The sequence below is a fragment of the Artemia franciscana genome, chromosome 5, assembly GCF_032884065.1.
Source record: "Artemia franciscana chromosome 5, ASM3288406v1, whole genome shotgun sequence".
In the NCBI taxonomy this organism is placed as follows: Eukaryota; Metazoa; Arthropoda; class Branchiopoda; order Anostraca; family Artemiidae; genus Artemia; species Artemia franciscana.
The window spans coordinates 42,802,323-42,823,145 of record NC_088867.1 but is presented as its reverse complement, the minus strand read 5'-3'; the positions used below and the strand labels follow the sequence as shown (position 1 = coordinate 42,823,145).

The 20,823-nt window shown below is 35.3% G+C and overlaps 1 protein-coding gene and 1 long non-coding RNA gene across 4 annotated transcripts in view; one reads left to right on the top strand and one right to left on the bottom strand.

Annotated features, from left to right (window-relative positions):
• LOC136027444 (uncharacterized) overlaps positions 1–20,823 on the bottom strand; it is a 49,298-nt gene that overhangs the window by 7,061 nt on the left and 21,414 nt on the right. Inside the window, exons 4-5 of the mRNA XM_065704724.1 lie at positions 16,004–16,297; positions 1,017–1,237 (exon numbers count right to left, since the gene is read on the bottom strand). Coding sequence (XP_065560796.1) covers positions 1,017–1,237; positions 16,004–16,297 — 515 coding nt within the window. The remainder of the gene's footprint in view (positions 1–1,016; positions 1,238–16,003; positions 16,298–20,823) is intronic.
• The window catches only part of LOC136027446 (uncharacterized), a 100,884-nt gene continuing 87,189 nt past the window's right edge, over positions 7,129–20,823 (top strand). For all 3 annotated transcript variants that reach the window (XR_010617596.1, XR_010617597.1, XR_010617594.1), the window contains exon 1: positions 7,129–7,309. This is a non-coding gene — a long non-coding RNA (uncharacterized LOC136027446). The remainder of the gene's footprint in view (positions 7,310–20,823) is intronic.

The window sequence follows — 20,823 nt, the reverse complement described above, 5'->3', positions numbered from 1 at the left end:
TTGGAGACAGGTGGATGCTAATCAGTATTTTTCTCCAGGTGCAAGAGAGGACAGAAGATTAAACAGATATTTAGAATTTTTTTGTTTTCATGGTATCAAATTAGTATTCAGCCACTTTACTTTCCTTAAAGTTATTCCCCTGTTCAGCAGAGAGAAAAAATCAGTTAAATTATTTAGAATATTATCAAAGGATAGTAAAAAACTTCTTCATAGACTTCATGCTAAAATCAAGTTAGAATTTTTAAATACTTTTTGAAATTAGTCCCTTCAATCTTGCTCTTTTAAATTCAATTAAATTGGAATCAGAGAATGACAATCATTTGGTTATGCAATTTAACCACATTGTATATTAGATCGTCCGACCATGTAGATGACGCTCAAGTATTTAGCACAAACAAGAAAAAATACTTAATTTATTGCCTATCAGGGAGCTCGACTGTCCTCTACCAAAACATAATTATGTTTTCATAATTATTACAATAATTTTATTTTCCTAGTTTTCAAGAGAATATTGAAATAGTAATTTTATTATAGAAGAAACAGATGAAGATAAAGACTTTTATCTTCGAAAGGTAGAAATTAATAATATAAATGATAAAATATGAATAACACAATTAAAACGAAATACAAGTAATTATATGACGCTTGGGCATATTTGTAATAAACGTAAAAAACCAGCACCAATGACCTCGTAACGATTCTCAGAAGAACTAAACGAATTTTAAAAAAGATTAAATTAATTTTTACCCAATATGTATTCGGTCACTACTGATTATGCTATGCTGGTATGCAGAAAAGCAACAAAACCGACGGTTCCCTTTACATGTAGCGCAACTTCACAGAGAAATAAAGAGGATTCATCACCCCCCTCCCCGAAAAAAATCAAAAGGACTAGATTTCTACAATGAAAACTCAAAGTTGAGATGTGAAACGAATATTTTCCTATTTTGACCACCTTCCCATGGCAAAAATCTTCTAATCTCTTCTGTGTTTCGATATAATAAGGAACAACTTACGATTCCATTTCCGTCAGAGTCCCAAAGGTACATGGCACCATCACTTCTAGTTGGACTTGATAAGTATATTACAAGAGAATCAACACAATGGGAGGTTGAGCATAAAGTCCTAGTATGATAGCGTAGAGCAAGCTTAAGAGCAGAGGGGTACATTGCAGGGTTCTGAGGGGGTGATAAGGACGGCTGATGTTCCTCGTCATTGACTGAAGCTCTTTCAAGTTCTAAAATATACAAACATATTTATTAACTATTAACTATTAGCATATATTTCATGTTTTTTTTTTTTACTATACTGTTTATTTAGAAGAAATGATTTTTAGCTAACAAAGTTACTATAAATATTGTGTAAAAACTATTTTATAGGAATCAGAACTCTAACAGTACTACAAGGTCTTAAGAATCAAATATTGCTCAAATCTTAAAAAAAATTGTTCCTATTTGAGAGTTGACTTGCCCTGTTCTGCATTTTTCTCCTTTTTAATAACGAGTTATCTTGAGAAGCTATCTTGAGAAGATATCAGCCTCCCGAGTTTTGACTATAAGCCACGCCGTACCACATAGTAACAGGTTTTCGCCATTAGAAGAAACTGATTTTGCAGACCCGTTGGAACACTAGAAAACTTTTATCCGCGGCTCTCTCAATTTACCCCCAACTTTTAAAATTGAACCTCTTCCGCTCCCACTTCAAAACTGGTTTAGTAGTCTATTGGTCCTGGGTGGTAAGTTTGAGCGTTACGACAAACCTATCTTTAATACCCCGAATCATAATATTTCACTTTTAGGTGATGTTCTCCCCACTCCCATTATTAACTTTAACACTTACAACCCACCAAAGTTGCCTGTAAATAAAGCTTTTTTGAAAAAATCTGTCGTTAAACAGTTCGATAAAAAACGTCATCATTTCCTCGTTTTCCTCCTTACTGACGTAGAAAGTTTGAATTTTGAAAAGTTAGTTCAGTTAGAAGCAAGAGCAAAATTGAACCATATTGATATAATTGCAGTTACTGAAGTCCAGGCACAAAATATACATCTCCTTAAAATGACCTTTTTCAGGAGTTTATAAAGCTATGCCCGGTTGACAACCCACTGGGGGAAAAGGAGGAGGGGTAATGGTTTTCGCAAAGGATTGCCTATATCCTACCCTTATCCATGTGCCAGGGCTAGGTGATTGCGATGAAATCATTTGGATATCTACTAAGCCCAAATGCCTGCCTCGGCGTTACACTAATTTAATCATTTACTCGTTTCATTATTCACCCGGACAGAATACTTGTTCTCATCGTAATTTTCATGAGAGGTTACAAGGAAGTCTTGACTATGTGACGAAAAAGTATCCAAATGCCAGCATTTTTATAGCAGGAGACGCAAACGAACTAAGTTAATTATCAGTGCAAAGATCAGAAGCTCAAGCAAATTTTTGATTTCCAAATTATAAAAGGTTGAACCAGTTCGGATGTTATTTGCACCAACCTTAAAACCTTTTACAATACTCCAACTACCCTTCTCCCTCAGTGGTAGCTATCATTTCATGCTACAATTGAAACCACTGCTGATTTTTAAAATAAATTACTCAGTTTCTGGATTTTCTTATCGGCCAATAAAAAGTAAAGGTCTTTTTGATTTAGGATCTTGGATTACGTCTGAAAGTCGGAAAGATGTTGTGTCATGTGTAAACCTTAATTTAAAGGTTAGTTTGTTTCAAACAAAATTAATGACAAATTACAAAAATTATTTCCCAGAGGTTACCAAGAAGATATGCTCCTCGGGCAAGCCTTAAACTAATGAAAAAATAAAAGGACAAACCCCGTTTGAAATTAAAACTTTTTCGCCACGGAAACAAAGATGATGTCTTAACCCTCCGTAAACAAATAAAGAAAGAAATACATCGTGCTGCTTCTCGTTATGGTAAGAATAAATTAAATTACTTAAAACAGAGCAAACCTCAGCAATGGTGTAAGAAATCGAAAGAAATAGGGGGTCGCTCGTGCAAGAACCTTGATTTCCTTCTGGGTGAACCGCCTGAACAGACAGCCAATGAGCTTAATAAACACCTAGCTAGCATTGCGCAAGCGATCACCCCTTTATCGGAAAACCATCTAATCCTTGAAACTCCAAAAGATAAAATCCCGGAAATTTCAGCGAAGCAAATAATAGAAAAAATACAGAATCTGAAAAAAACTAGTATTTTTCCCATTGATATCCTAACTGATCTAATAAAAATTCCTGATAAACTATCAACACCCCTTGTTACTATTTTTAAAAATCCCTGATAAACTAATAAAAATCCCTGATAAACTATCAACACCCCTTGTTACTATTTTCAAAAATCACTGATAAACTAATAAAAATCCCTAATAAAAATCCCTGATAAACTATCAACACCCCTTGTTACTATTTTTAATGATATTAGTAATTCCGGATGTTACCCCTCGTGCTGGAAGCTGGGCTATTATCCAAAAGAAGGGAGACCTGAATGATTTTACTATTGAGTAATAGAATTTTACTATTGAGTAATAGAGACCTGAATGAGTAATAGAAAAAATACAGAATCTGAAAAAACTGGTATTTTTCCCATTAATATTCCAACTGATCTAATAAAGCATTCGCTGATAAACTATCAACACTCCTTGTTACTATTTTTAGTGATATTAGTAATATATCACTAATAATACAAGTACTTCTACTAGTATTAGTAATACTACTAGTAATAATACTAGTACTAGCAATAATACTAGCAATTCCGGATGTTACACGTCGTGCTGGATGCTGGGCTATATTACTCCAATCCAAAACAAGGGAGACCTGAATGATTTTATTTGAGTACGACCAATCATCTTGAACTCAGTTTTCTCTAAAATGCACGAGAGTTTCTTAACTAAGAACTAAGTAACTTAACTAAGAATTAAGAATTAACTTAACTAAGTTTAAACCTGAAGGAGACATCTGCTTCACACTCCCTCGTTAGTCTTCTCGACACCGTTCTTAAAAATCTTAAAAACCCTGACACTTGGTTAAATCTTCTACTAATTGATTTCCAGAAAGCGTTCAACCTAATTGACCACAATATCCTTGCAAATAAACTGCTGACCGAGTTTCAAGGGAGTCCCTTTCATTTTAAAATTGTTGCCTCCTTTTTAACATATCGTTCTCAAGTGCTTAAATATAAGAATGTGTATTCCTGCACCATTCCTCTTTTCTTCCTATCTAAAAATCTTGAGACTATTTGATATTCAAACCAGTCAAGATTATAGCTGTTCCACAGATTGGACCATTGCTCTTTTCTCCATGCAAAGAAAAACAAAACATTGTATTTGGCTAATTTTTAGTAAATTAAAATCCTCTTTTTTTAGTGCATTATGTTGCTCGATATCCTATGTTCTTTATAAAATTCTAATCTTTAATTGAATTCTTTTGTGCAATGAATGTAGTTGCAAAGAGAGAGATGAAGGTAATGATACTTTGAGAACGGATTGTAAACGCAAAAACCAAATATTAAAAAAATATTTTAGAAACATTTTAAAATATTTTCCCTAACAGGACCCCTCCAGGAAGTAGTTCAACGACTAAGTGGCATCCACCTAAAGTGGGTTTGAATCGAAGTGGATTGGCATACCCCTGAAGTGACATCCCCCGGAATTGAATGAATATTGTTGCGTTAAATTTTATGTATATATATAAACCTTAAGGAGGTATCATGAATCGGAATCCATCAATCAGAATCTCGATATATTTTTTCTAAGTTTGGTATCGTTTCTGTAATCAAGTATGTTTTTGCGATTGTTTCATAATTCGACTGTGTAATTCTGCTTTTCTTAAAAAAATTGTATATTTTCTTTTTGATCAAAAAAGAAACCTCCCTTTTCTCATTGTATCAACTAAGTAATTTTTCGGGCAGTATCTTTTTTGACAAGTAAATTTCTGATGTATTTTGAATACACCTCGAATTTATTTTTTAAAGATCCTTCCCACTGATCAGGCGTTTTTGAAGGATTCTATTTTGTAAGGGAACCACTTGTTTAAAATAAGTAAATTATATGGAAACTATGAGATGCATGAAACAAAGAAGAGGAAATATAATAGGTGGAAAAAAATCAAATAGCAGAGAAAAACGAGCCAGTAGAGAAATATGAAGCGAAAATAAGCAAAGATTTCGACAAGGACCTCTGCCAAGTCGTCCTCAGTGCTAAGAAAAATTAAAAACGATAAAAACCAAACAAAACAATCTGACCTTTTGAAGCGGACTTCGCAAGAGACAAATAGCACAGCTTAGATACAAATACAGTTATGAAAACTCGATTTATTTTTGTAACACAGTGTGTGGTAGCGATGCTAGCGGCTGGAGACAGGAAACTGGCAGTCTGAATCTAAAAGTCGGAGCAATTCACAGCTTAGATACCAATAGTTCAGAGCTACGGTATTCCCGACTATGGTGTTGTAGTACGGTCTACGCGTCGGAGCGCGTGCTTGGACGAGGTGCCAAGTTCAAAGCTCTGTGCCAAATGCTTCTCACGGGCAAGATAGGAATTTTCATAACTGTATTGGTATCACAGCTTAGATACCAGTATACAGTAGTGAAAATTCCTATCTTGCCCATGAGAAGCTTTTGGTACAAAGCTCTGAACTTGGCGCCTCCTCTAAGCCCGCTCCGACGCGTAGATCGTACTAAAACACCATAGGCGGGAACACAATTTTGTTTTGTTGCTGCCAGTTTCCTTTCTCCAGTCGCTAGCATCGCTACCGCGCACTGTGTCCCAAAAATAAATAGAGTTTTCATAACTGTATTGGTATCTATGCTGTGATTGGTATCTAAGCTGTGACAAATAGATGCTGAATCAAAACAAACCTGAATAAATGAAAGACACATTCACCAATTTGATTGCGCAACAATTCTTTGCTCAGCAATCGATTTAGTCCACTTGCCTGAGTGTTTCTTTCTTCATCTTATGTTTCTGGTCAACCATTAATCAGCCAGATTTTTATATTGAATAGATAAAATGTATAGTGACTATTTTGCATTTTCATCATTTTGCTAAAGTGGACATTTTCATTATGGGTTTGATTTGTGACGGAAAAATTGGAGTGTAGCTAGCCCCCACCCCCCCCACGCCCTTCTCCCCAAAGACATCCGATGAAAATTTAGATATAGCCATTCGGTTCAGCACAGTTGAAAGCTACAATGACTATGTCTCTGGCCATGACATGACCCCCACTAGCCCCTGGGGAAAGTGCCGTAAGTTACGCAATTTGCCCACTATTTCCATGCAGTATTTGCCTTTGGGAAATATACTGAAATTTTGGGGAGGGGGGGAATTTTATTTTTTTTTCCATAGAAAATATTTTTTAGGGATTCCCCAAACTTCTCCAAAAGAAGTTTGGGTCCTCTTAAGTCGTATCGAAAATGAATACTAACGAGGACTATTGATTTATATATTGTGTTAGCGTCAGTATTTAAGAACACCAATTGTCGGGCAGAATTTGTAGATCATAGTTTTCTTTTCAGCCAACTCAAAAGTCTTCAAGTCTCTGGGGGAAAGTGAAAGCACTGCGTCGCTTTGTTAAGCAGAAACGCCAGAAAAATTGACAGAAGGTAAAAACGTTAATACACACACGGTGTAAACACGAAAGGTGACGGGGGAGGATCTGAGGAATAGCTGGATATGAGTCATAATTGGTATAAAAGATAAATCAGAATCTCTAGGTGCAAGACTAAAAACGCTATTTTATCAGTTATTCGAGTCAGCTTGGCGAGTCATTAATTTATATTTGGTGTCAAATTACAACTGTTGGATACAAAGTTTAAGTTGGCATACCGAAGAGTAACTGCCCATTTTGGCACTAGAAAAAAAACACAACCGTTTAGAGGGGTCACAGTAATTTTCTCGCGGTCTTCCAAGCGATTCTACTGATGAAAACAAACTTGAACTTCATGACATCTGATTAATTTTCAGGTATTTTTGTTATTAGAATTAAACCTGAAATTCGTAAACAAGAAATTATTGAGAAAAATGCTTCAGAAACCTTTCTTGTACAAGATTGATTGTATTATGTGACTAAAGTGTTTCTATCTTTTGTCAATACCGTAGAAAATTTTTAACATTCTTAGAACAGGCTATTATATTGAAATCGAGATATCAACCTGTAATTGGATTCAATCAGAATCTATAAAAATTCTGGCATCATTCCCTCGCTAATATATACTCCTTTTAGGGAATAGCCCGTTGGGAATATTATTCTATGTGGTTTTGTTAGCTTTTTTGGAGGACAGATGATAGTTTCTTCAGAGAACGTCTAAAGTAAGTAATTTATAATTGCTCAGAGTCTTTTAAAATAGACTAGCTTAATATCTGCTTATTATATTCAGTAGTAATTAGTTTGATGATCCTCTCATGGTAAGTTCTTAAGAAAATTAGAAACATGTATTTTCTTTCAAAAGAGGGGGAAATGATGGGATAATAAGGAGAACAAAAGAACTAAGGACTATAATAAGGATTAGATTAGTGTCTTTTGGGAATTTTGGTGACAGTAGAGATTTCTTTGTTGCTTAGTCAATGGTTTGTTAATAGCTTTTGTCCCCTTTGAAGACGTAGAAGTGGAACCACTTGCGAAAGCAGAGTATTAAATTGAAAATGAAAAGGCCATTGAGAGAAAAGTAAACTTTTGTTGATTGAAATTGTGCTCATCCCTAATTGCATCGCACAGTTACTGAATTAAATTACTTTTTTATTCATTTATTTTTTATTTATTAAAATGTTTTATGTTTTTTATTTATGTAAGCAGAGCATTAAGTTGAAAATACAAAGGCCATGTTGAGAGAAAAGTAAACTTCTGTTGATTGAAATTGTGCTTATCCTTAATTGCATCGCAAAGTTACTGTGTTAAATTAATGTTTCTTTATTTATTTATTTTCACTAGCATTCAATTAACCTCGACTTAATGGATGATTATTGGTTTTGAACAGAAAAATTGATACTCATCTTGTCTTTACTTACACACGTCTTATATATATATATATATATATATATATATATATATATATATATATATATATATATATATATATATATATATTATATATATATATATAAATATATATATATATATATATATATATATATATATATATATATATATATATATATATATATATATATATATATATATATATATATATATATATATATATCCCGAACTTCGTTTGGTATAAAGTGCCGTTTTAGTTCCATTGCCTTATGCATTTTCACAAGTCAATCGCAAAATTTCCCATTTTTTAGAGACAAAAACCCCGCCTTTCCAAATCACCCTATATGTATCAAACATCCTGCAGAACCGGTTCTGCACCAAAAGTAAAGCCGAACCTGATTGACTCTTTTGTGTGAAATTAAGAAAAAAAACCAGGTTTTTTCAAATCAAACAGTTCGTGGTAACGAACTGTAGTAAGGAGCGACCCGGCTCAATAGTAACCAAAACTCTAAAAAATGGAATTTTGATACCAATACCTACATCAAAAGAATCGCATTTTAATGCTGATTTTAAATATATAAGTTTCATCAAGTTTAGTCTTACCCATCAAAAGTTACGAGCCTGAGAATATTTGCGTTATTTTAGAAAATAGGAGGAAAAGCCCCCTAGAAGTCATAGAATCTTAACGAAAATCACACCATCAGATTCAGCGTATCAGAGAACCCTACTGTAGAAGTTTCAAGCTCCTATCTACAAAAATGTGGAATTTTGCATTTTTTGCCAGAAGGCAGATCACAGATGCGTGTTTATTTGTTTTTTTTGTTTTTTTGTTTTTGTTTTTTTTTTCCCAGGGGTGATCGTATCGACCCAGTTGTCCTAGAATGTTGCAAGAGGGCTCATTCTAATGGAAATGAAAAGTTCTAGTGCCCTTTTTAAGTGACCAAAAAAATTGGAGGGCACCTAGGCCCCCTCCCACGCTAATTATTTTACCAAAGTCAACGGATCAAAATTCTGAGATAGCCATTTTATTCAGCGTAGTCGAAAAACCTTATAACTATGTCTTTGGGGACTACTTACTCCCCCACAGTCCCCATGGGAGGGGCAACAAGTTACAAACTTTGACCAATGCTTACATATAGTAATGGTTATTGGGAAGTGTACAGGCGTTTTCAGGAGGATTTTTTTGGTTGGGGGAGGGGTTGAGAAGAGGGGGATATGCTGGGGGAAATTTCCATCGATAATTTGTCACGGGGGAAGAAAATCTCCATGAAGGGAGCGCAGGATTTACTACCATTATTTAAAAACACAATGAAAAAATAAATATGAAAAAGTTCTTTCAGCTGGAAGTAAGGAACAGCATTAAAACTTAAAACAAACAGAAATCATTACCCATTTGAGGGGCTCACCTCCTCCTAATACCTCGCTCTTTACGTTAAAGTATTTTAAGTAATTTCAACTATTTATTCTACGGCTTTTGTGATTCTGGGGTCATTCTTAATGAATTGGGACAAAATTTAAGCTTTAGTGTAAAGAGCGAGGATCTGACAAGGGGGTGAACCCCCTCATAGTAATAAAAATATGAGAATACAAAAGTTCTTTACGTAAGCTAATTTATAAGTTGCGTAAATTTTTTACTAATAAAAATATTCGCAAAAAATTAAAAGTTCTAGTTCCCTTTTTAATTTAATTTTAATAGTTCCCATTCGATCAAAATTATGAGAAAGCCATTTAGCCAAAAAAAAAAAAAAAAAAAATGCAAATTTCGTTTTAATTATTCCTCTGCGGAGAGCCAAAATCAAAACATGCATTGATTCAAAAACGTTAAGAAATTAAATAAAAAAAAAATAAGTTTTTTTAACTGAAAGTAAGGAGCGACATTAAAACTTAAAACGAACAGAAATTACTTCGTATATGAAAGATGCTGCTTCCTCATCAACGCCCCGCTCTTTACGCTGAAGTTTTTTACTGTTTTAGAAAGAAGAATTGAGAGACAGAGTCAAAATTTAGCGTAAAGAGCGGGGCGTTGATGAGGAAGCAGCCTCTTTCATATACGAAGTAATTTCTGTTCGTTTTAAGTTTTAATGTCGCTCCTTACTTTCAGTTAAAAAAACTTGTTTTTTTTATTTAATGAAAGTAAGGAGCAACATTAAAACTTAAAACGAACAGAAATTACTCCGTATATGAAAGGGGCTTTTCCTCCTCAACGTCTCGCTCTTTACGCTAAAGTTTGACTCTTTCTCTTAACTCTATTTTTAAAACAGTAAGAAACTTTAGCGTAAAGAGCGGGGCGCTGAGGAGGAAAAGCCCCTTTCATATACGGAGTAATTTCTGTTCGTTTTAAGTTTTAATGTTGCTCCTTACTTTCATTTAAAAAAACTTGTTTTTTTATTTAATCTCTGGACGATTTTGAATTAATGTTTGTTTTGATCTTGGCTCTCCGCACATAAATAATTAAAACGAAATTTGCATATTAATTAATTGCAATTAATTGGAATACTTTGAGAAAAAGGAGTGAGGGAGGAGGCCTAGTTGCCCTCAAATTTTTGGATTACTTAAAAAAGCAACTAGAACCATTAATTTTTTACAAACGTTTTCATTGGTAAAAAATATACGTAAACTTACGAATTAACTTACGTAACAAACTTCTATATTCGTATGTTTTTATTGCGTTTATGAGGGGGTTCAACCGCCAGCGATACCTCGCTCTTTACGCTAAAGCTGAAATCATGTCTTAATTCCTTAAGAATGACCTCTGACTCACAAAGACCGTATAATAAATAGTTGAAATTACTAAAAAATACTTTAGCGCAAAGAGGGAGGAATAACGAGGAGATAAACCCCTCATATGCGTAATAATTTTTGTTCGTTTTAAGTTTTAATGCTGATCCTTACTTTCAGTAGAAAAAACTTTTCATATTTTTTTTCCTTGCTTTTTCAAATAATGCTAGAAAATCCTGCGCCCCCTTCATTGAAATTTTCTTCCCCCATGAGAAGTTTCTCCATGGAAATATCCTCCCGCGTAACTCCCCCCTCAACTTTCCCCCTAAACCAAAAAAAATCCCCCTGAAAACGTCTGTACACTTCCCAGTAATCATTACTATATGTAAACACAGGTCAAAGTTTTTAACTTGCAGCCCCTCCCACGGGAACTGCAGGGGAGTAAGTTGTCCCTAAAGACATAGTTATTTTTTCGACTATGGTAAATAAAATGGCTATCTCAGAATTTTGATCCGGTGAATTTTGGGAAAAAATGAGCGTGGGAGGGGACCTAGGTGCCCTCTAATTTTCTTGGTAACTTAAAAAGGGCATTAGAACTTTTAATTTCCGTTAGAATTAGCCCTTTCGCGACATTCTAGGACCACTCAGTCGATACGATCACTCCTGGGAAAAAAACAAACAAAAAAACAAATAAACACGCATCCGTGATCTGTCTCTGGCAAAAAAAAGCGAAATTTCACATTTTTGTAAATAGAAGCTAGAAACTTCTACAATAAGGTTCTCTGATACGCTGAATCTGATGGAGTGACTTTCTTTAAGATTGTATGGCTTTTAGGGGGTGTTTCGCCCTATTTTCTAAAATGAGGCAATTTTTCTCAGGCTCGTAACTTTTGATAGGTATAACTGATCTTGATAAAACTTATATATTTAAAATCAGCATTACAATGCGATTCTTTTGATGCAATTATTGGTATCAAAATTCCATTTTTTGGAGTTTCGGTTACTATTGAGCTGGGTCGCTCCTTACTACAGTTCGTTACCACGAACTGTTTGATAACAGTTTGTAGTAACGAAGTGTAAGTATGGAGTGACGCAGATAAATAGTAATCGAAACTTAAAAAACTGAATCTCGACATCAATAGATTCATCATAAAAATCGACTTATTGTGCTGATTTCAGGCGTTTAAAATTTATTAAGTTTAGTTTTAGTAATCAAAGGCTATGTACCTGAGAAAATTTGCCTGATTTTTGAAAAAGGGGAGAAACACTCCCTAAAAGTCAAGGAATCTTCAGAAAAATCACACTACCAGAATTAGTCCATCAGAGAACCCTACTGTAGACGTTTCAAGCTCCCATCTTCGAAAATGTGGAATGTTGCCTCTTTTTTTTTGTTAAAAGAAAGATCACGAATTCATGTCGATTTTTTTTTCTAATTATTTTTTTGCCTTCACAAGTGGTGATCGTATCAAACCATTGATCATAGAACATCCAGAAATGGCTTATTCAAACGGAAATTAAAAGTCCTAGTTCTTTTTTTTAGTGACCAAAAAGTTTGGAGGGCATCTAGCCACCCTTCACTCCCCTTTTTTTCCCAAAGCTGTTTATTCAACATTTTGAGATAGCCATTCAGCATAGTTGAAAAGCCGAATATCTATGTCTTTGGAGATGACATGACGTCCCACAGCCACTGGGGAAAGGCATTTAAGTTATTAAATTTGCACATTGTTTACGTAGGTTATAGTACTTGTTATTGGAAAGTATGCATACATTTTTTGGCGAGGAAGGGTAGGGTGAATTTTCTACTGAAGGTATTTCCTGTAGGGGGATTTTTTTATGGGGAAGGAAGTTTCGAGGAGGTAAGCTTTTCAGGAGAAATTTAACGCTGAGGGAATTTGCAATAATTCTTATAAGAAATTCTTTTTACTTGTCTTACTTTCCATTTACCGACTGAATTTTACATGTGGAAATGCTAATGGTAACTGTCCGCGGTAAATTTTCATCGGGATTGAATTGTTTAGAGGATCGTTGCGTTGAGGGGAAGCCGAACTTTCCAGTTTTATTTAAAATGCGATCAGAAATCCAAATAAATCACTTACTTCATTTGAAAGTAAGAAGCAACATCAAAACTTGAAACAAACAGAAATTATTGTCTGTTCGGGGAGTTTTCCCACTTCTTAATACCTAACTCTTTACTCTAAAGTTTGACATTTTGTCTTGATTCTTTAAGAACAATTCCTGCAACACAGGGGTCGTTTAATTAGAAAAATAAGAAGTTTTTTCAGAGACTAAAAACTTCTTAGTCCTTTTAATTAAGAAAACTCTCAATTAAGAAAAGGCAGTTTATCAGTTTAATCCACTGAGTCTAATGAGAGGATGAGGTAGTCGGACTCAAAGTAAATAGTTGTATTAATCTGTGATGTACTCAGAAAATCTTTGTTTTTCGAATATTTTATTTGCAGAAGCGAGTTAAAACTTGGACTAATATCCAAGTCTTAGGAAAATATTTGGACCCATGAAAAATTTTTCTTCTCAGAAAAAAGAAATTGTCTTTAAAAGAGGATTAAGACAGAAGAATTTATGATTCTTGTAGTCCCATTCTTAAGAAATTTTTTCCTTGTCTTGTAAACTTCTTAATTTATAGCCATGGGTTATACAGCATTTGGTGCAAAATGATATGGCGTTCCTTATTGATGGATGGGAATTTTTTCCTATAAAAGTGTGAAGAATATGTTTTTCTTGACTATGATCGTGTCTAAGGTTTTATGCTAGGGGGTCAGAATCTAGCCTTACAGACGCTTTTAAGGAGTTTCTATGAGTCTAATGATTTTTCTAGGGGTTATTGTTCCCCTTTTGTGTCTTGCCCTTGTGCCCATCGTGTGTACTAGTCTTGAAACATGTCAAAATTTTCTCATAAGATGCATGAAAAACAACTATGCTAACAAAAACTTAAAACCATGGAGCTATGCTTATAAAAACTTAGTACCGTAAGTTGATTCTGAAACTGTTTAGTAAAATTTTTATGGCAAAACCTTTGAAATCAAACCAAAAATATTTATGTGACTGCTTGGCAAAATAGTTATTCAAACTTCAAACGCATGGCTTATGGCTCTGTATATCTATTAAATAAAAAAAAAATCTGCCAAAAAAGAGGAGAAATTAAAAATTAAACCAAACAGGCTTCCCCCTGCTCTTTACGCTAAAGACTTATAGTGTTTTAATGATACTTGTCACACTGATTCAACGACCCTTGTTTTGAGGAAACGTTCTTGAAAGATTAAATAAAAAAAAAAACAATTGTTTCAACTGAAAGTAAAGAGCGACATTAAAACTTAAAACGAACAGAATTCATTCCCTATATGAAAGGGGTTGTCCCCTTCTCAACGCCCCGCTCTTTACGCTAAAGTTTGGCTCTTTCTCACAATTCTACTTTTTAAAACAATAAAAAGTTTTGGTGTAAAGAGCGAGGCGTTGAGGAGGGGAAAAGGGCTGTTCTTCGGGAGAACGCAGAACACATAACCAAATCATGGCGCTCGACCCATCTTGTTTCGCGAAGTCCGGCCAGGTTCGGTTTTCACGAAACCAGCAAGAGTTAGTTCATCTTTTCTTTCAGATTTTGGGTTCTGAGTGGCGAAGCACTGTAGAAATTGCAAATTTGCAATAAGGTCCCAAAGAATTGCTCAAATGCTGGAATGGAGCAAACAGATGAAATGACAAAGTTGACACTGTGTGCGCTACAGTGGACGTAAAGTGCCTTTAAATACAGTTGGCATACAACGGCCTGAACGTCCCTTAGATGGCCACTCTTCACTGCCGCGCCATCATACCCCTAGTCAACTATCTTGTTTAAGTCAAGTTCAAGGCTTTCCAAAAAATGCAGAATTGCCGAAGCGAGACCTTTGTCCTGATAAATCCGTAAGTGGGACAAAACCAAGAAAATCCTCGTGAAGATTTCCAGCAGAGGTGTATCCGACGCAAACACATAGCTATTCCGTATCGGGAACGTACGCCATTTCGTCAGCAAGCACCAAAAGGCAAGGACTTGCGTTTACTTTTTTGACAATTATGAATTTCTCAACAATCGGCAATCAGACCATTCTGAACCTTTGGAGAAACATAAGTGGCATTTACTGCTGTTTCACCAGACTTTTTTCACCAATCCTTGCCCTTAGTCGAAAAGAGATCGGAAATTGACATAATTTTGAGATGGTTCTGGATCTGTGAGTGAAATGGGACCGGAATCATCCGTACCCCGAAGGGCAAGCTGTTGCCTTCCGCAAAATATTCCGCAAAAAAAAAGATTTCTCATTTTTGTAGATAGGTGCTTGCTTGAAAACTTTAGAACAAGGTTTTCTGATACGCTGAATTTGATGTGTAAATTTTATCATGATAAATCAAGGTGTAAATTCTACCCCCTTTATCGAAAATAGAGCAAATTTTCTCAGCCTGCTTACTTTTGATGGGCGATTTTAAAATTAATGAATTTTAAATGTTCAGAATTATAATGGAAAGAAAATTCTTTTGATATATATATTGTTATTACAATTCACCTTTTTTATATATATATTCAGCTTACTATTACCCCATGTCACTTCTCATCTGAAGTTCATCACCGTGAACTGCTAGAGATTGAGATAAAGGATCTCGTACCACTGTCGATATAATGGTTCTGCACCATTATCTGGAGTAGCTCTTTCTAGCGCAGCGCCTTCTTATTCTCGTGATCCGTGGTGCAAATTTTTCAATTAATTTTTGCGACCAAAGACGAATCTTGTTTGTTTATTAAATAAACAAATTTAATTTTGTTTTCAAAATTTAGCAAATATACAAAACATTGTTTAATTTCTTTTTATAGTTGCCAGTCGGGGTTTGAGTCATTGTTATGGTATTAGAGGGCTAACACAAATTCTGCTTTCCCCATTGGGCAAATTCTTCAAAAATTTACTAGTTGAATAAAATTATACTACCCCAATTAGCTGAAAATAGCCTAGCTCCGTAGCACTGGTCTTGACTTACAAAGGCATCCATGGGGGGGGGGGGTAAGGAATTTTAGCATTCCCCTTTGAATGAAAGCTAAAATATCCGATAGTTAAAATTATATGATACTTCCAAAAAATTTATATTTTTAGGAAACATTTTTTTTAACAGAACCAACATATTTCGAAAAAATACGTGCATACACCCTTGTTGGCTATCTTCACTTTAACGACGATACTTTGATTCACATTTTGCCTACTTTTTAAAATCTCCTTTGCCAAACTCGGATTATTCTAGACCCCTTGGCGGCAATAGTCTAAACTTGTGGCACTTACCTTGACTTATCCTTACTCCATTGGCAAAAAAAATCTTCACATTCGGCTTTCCAAAGCCATTGTGTCGAAGCAGTTTGTACATGGACAAAACATTTGACAGTGAATCATAGCCACTCATTTGCCAATTCCAGCCACCCGCTAGTATAACAGCTTGATCACACGTTTCAAAAGCCCGGCACCTTGTTCGCACATATTCATGAGTTGTATCACACCTTTTTGTATTTGTACTCAAAGGGTCACAAATAATTTCCGCTGTTTCTTCTCGTGAGCGTAGTGACGGACAATTAGCATACCCTTAAAAAGAAACTAATTAAATCTAGAAAATGATTAATTTCGGCATAATCTACACTGTACATATACCGCATTAATTATTTACAGAGCAGAAAATCTTGAACAGTATTCAAATAGAGGATAAGAAGCAGAAGAGATGCTCGGAATCGTTGTCTCTTGTCTATAGTTTATGGATGGCGTATGGACAAACAATGACCATACTTTAGCTTCCACCATAAGCCAAATAAATGATGATTGGAATATTGTAAAAGCTATGTTTAAAATACACAATACAAAAAGAAAACTCTTCCACATGAATAGGAACACCCGACAGAATGAGGCTGTCCTATGAATCAGCCTCTGGTGTCACACTCTTCTGGTGTTATATTGTTGAATTTTTCATCTTGGACCGTATGAAGAAGACGATTTACATTATACCTATGTGAGAACTTTAGGACTTATTCAAAGGCCGTTATAACGCAGGAGGAGGTTGTTTCTAGAGCAATAAAAATCTTAAGACTCGCTATATTCTGGACTCTTTCCCCAAAGATAATTTCCCAAATTTTAGAATTAATTCCTACCTACTTCCGGGCCTGCATTGTGCAAGGCATTTTCAGGAATTGGGCAATGATAGAGATGGAATAGAGATTAGACTTCCCTCATGTCACAACAGAGACTATTCAGAAAGTGCGACGATTTCTATTATTTTAAAAACCTACGTAATTCAACTGAAATTTTGCTGGGTATTCAATGCTAGAAAGCAATAGTTCGTCGTACAAGAAAGGTATTTTAGAGAGTCTTTAAGGCCAGGGAGGCACAGTTGCATAGTCAGGAATTTATAGTGCAAAAAAAGTTTGGGAGGGTTAGACATAAAAATTGTCTTTTATAAGTCAGTCAATATAATGTCAATAAAAGTCTTTTTCCCCCAAAGTCTTATTCATCCCCAAAACTGTTGCCAAGACATTGTAGATATGCTAATTCGATAGTCTGGGTGCACTTAGCGTGTTTTGATCTACCACTCCCCCTCCCCAAGTCAAAATCCTTAATTCATTGTTCCCCCTTTAACACGACCTAGAAGTTTCTATTTTATCCTCCAAGGAATTCCTGACACATTGCATTCAAGTGCGCATAACGTCTTTTAATGTGTTCAGTTACCCGTGGGGTTTCCACATCATATCCTTGTGCAAACTTGGGAATCTTGTCCAAATGAACGATCCCTAAGAGCTTTTCTACTAAAGTCTCTGTGAACAATGGCTAATTAGTGTAGTGCAAGGCTATTGGTCCTGGGGTTGGGGATTTCTTTGACCTGGGAAGCATGATTATTAGAATTTTCATCATTTCTGAATAAAATCATTGTCTCCAAATTCAATACAACACCATGAGATTAACGAGAGAGGAGTAAAAGGACAAGGGAAGGAGGTTGGTTGCCCTTAAATCACGTTTGGCCCTTAAAAGAGCGTTTGAAATTTCGGTTTCCAGTTGAATGAGCGTCCTCTCAAGCTTTTATTACCAATCTCCCATGACCTCCCTTGAGAAGTGGCCGAGCAAAAGTCTCTTCCCTCTTATTTGACCCTTTATCGGGCATAATTTGGGGAACTAATATTTTTTTTTTCTTTTTCCCGTTTGCATTGAAGTCTCATTATCTCACGGATGCAAGTTTTGAGCCTATAAAAAAATGTTTTAACCCCTTTTCAGGCCCATTTTTCGAAGGGGGCCGTGCCCCGGAAATTTTTCATCTACATTGGATCCATTGCCCTATGGACCTATGGTCGTAAGATTTAGACTGGACAGAGTCAAAAGTTTTTTTTTACTGTTTCCAGATCCCCTACCATCCCTCCCCTTCTAAAACAAATTACGTAATTCCTGGAGGTTTATCTACTTGACCTTACGACTATTTCAAATAATATTACTAAATCAAAAATTTGATCAGATGTCTTTGGAGTTTACATAGGGGTCGGATGGCAAAAAAGGTATGGGACGGGACTGGTTGCCTTTACTCACTTTTAAGTCTTAAATATACACTAGAAATTTCCCAAAGGAATGATTTCCTCGGAAGTTTACGCCATCACCTCTTCCCCGTGTTCCGAAATATATAAAATGAACGACGTTTCAAAATAAAATGAATTTAAAAATGCGCTGACTGGCCCTTTATTTAAGCAGCGCTATTTTTACTGACGGGGTGTTAAAGATTATATCGATGGAAGTTCTGCATAACTTAGATCTTCTACGCGGCTGAAGCCCTCGCGCCCTCTACAACAGGGCTCTCTTGTGTCTAATACATTGTATATATACGCTCAAATACATTGAAACATTGTATATAAAAGCACAATGAGTCTCGCAACGAGGCTCTTATACAGTATTTTAATGTATTTTAGTATATGTATATGTTACCGTGAATGTCCGAAATCTGGTTAATGTCGACATTCACCGTCGAATATTCAAAATTCCTTTTTCTCTGGCTGGATTCAATTAGCTTTGCAAACCAGCTTTTTCAGTCTTATGTAAGCTATTAAATGAAAAAAAAAAAAAAAAAACAAGTTTGTTTTAACTGCAAGTAAGGAGCGACATTAAAACTTAAAACGAACAGAAATTATTCCGTATATGAAAGGGGCTGTCCTCTCTTCAACGCCTCGCTCTTTACGCTAAAGTCTGACTCTTTCTCGCAACTCTACTTTTAAAACAATAAAAAACTAGCGTAAAGAGCGAGGCGTTGAGGAGAGGACAACCCCTTTCATATACGGAACAATTTCTGTTTTTTTTTTAAGTTTTGATGTCTCTCCTTACTTGCAGTTAAAAAAAACTTGTTTTTTTATTTAATTTCTGAACGTTTTAAAATTTTGGCTCATGTTTTGATTTTGGCTCACCTACTACTACTACTGCTACTACTAATAACTCACTGCAGCACCAAGCCGCCTGAGGCCAACACAGCTACGCACGCTCCTCCTCCAACCTAATCTATTTATAGCCTCCCTCTTTACACCCTCCCAGGAAGTTCCCATTTCCTTTAAATCTTTATTCATGACATCCTCCCAACCCAGACAAGGACGACCTGCTTTCCGTGTAACCCCAGACGGTTGGCCAAAAAGGACAACGCACATGAGAAATTAAAACAAATTTGCATATTAATTTTTTTTTGTCTAAATGGCTCTCTCATATTTTTGTTCCGACGATTTTGATAAAAAATGGTGAGGGAGGAGGCCTAGTTGCCCTCAAATGTTTGGTAGCTTATAAAAGCAACTAGAACTTTTTAGTTGTTTTTTTTTTACGAACATTTTTGTTAGTAATAAATATACGTAAATTACAAATTAACTTACGTAACGAACTTCTATATTTGTATATTTCTATTACACATATGAGAGGGTTTGCCCACTCGTCAATGCCTCGCTCTTTACACTAAAGCTTAAATTTTGTCCTGTTTTTTTAAGAATGACCCCAGAATCACAAAGGCCGTAGAATAAATAGTTGAAATTACTAAAAGTACTTTAGCGGAAAGAGCGAAGTATTTAGGAGGAGATGAACCCCTCATATGCGTCATAATTTCTGTTCGTTTTAAGTTTTAATGCTGCTCCTTACCTTCAGTTGAAAGACTTTTTAATTATTATTTTTTCAATTTTTTAATAATGCTAGAAAATCCTGCGCCCCCTTCATGGTATTTCTTTTCCCCCATGACAAATTTCTCCAAGTAAAGATCCTTCAACGTAGCTCCCTCCCCTCAACGAAAAAAAACAACAACTTGAAAACATCTGTACGCTTCCCAATAAGCATTACTGTATGTAAACACTGGCAAAGTTTGTAACTTGCAGCCCCTCCCCCAGGAATTATGGGGGAGTAAGTCGTACCCAAAGACATCTTATTATGTTTTTCGACTATGCTGAGAAAATTGCTATCTCAAAATTTTGATGTGTTGACATTGGGAAAAAAAATGAGCGTGGGAAACAAAATTGTGAAAACTACAACAAAGAATTATGGAAGGAATATTGTTCCCCTCTGGAGGGAATTATCTGCTCAGAGCACATCATATTAAACACATAACCAAAATACCAACTAAATGTTTAATTAGAATATAGCTACAATATATTTTCCCAGCGAGCCGAAGCTAATTGTCTCGTATTCATATCGTCAAAAACGGATTTTGTCTCATGTTCACGATCCAAAATCTCGAGCGTTTCTCGTATCAAACAGTTCGTGGTAACGAACTGTAGTAAGGAGCGACCCGGCTCAATAGTTACAAAAACTCTAAAAAATTGATTTTGATATCAATAGCTACATCAAAAGAATCGCATTTTAATGCTGATTTTAAATATATAAGTTTCATCAAGTTTAGTCTTACCCATCAAAAGTTACGAGCCTGAGAAAATTTGCCTTATTTAAGAAAATAGGGGGAAACACCCCCTAAAAGTCGTAGAATCTTAACGAAAATGACACCATCAGATTCAGGGTATCAGAGAACCCTACTATAGAAGTTTCAAGCTCCTATCTACAAAAATGTGGAATTTTGTATTTTTTGCCAGAAGACAAATCACGGGTGCGTGTTTATTTGTTTGTTTTTT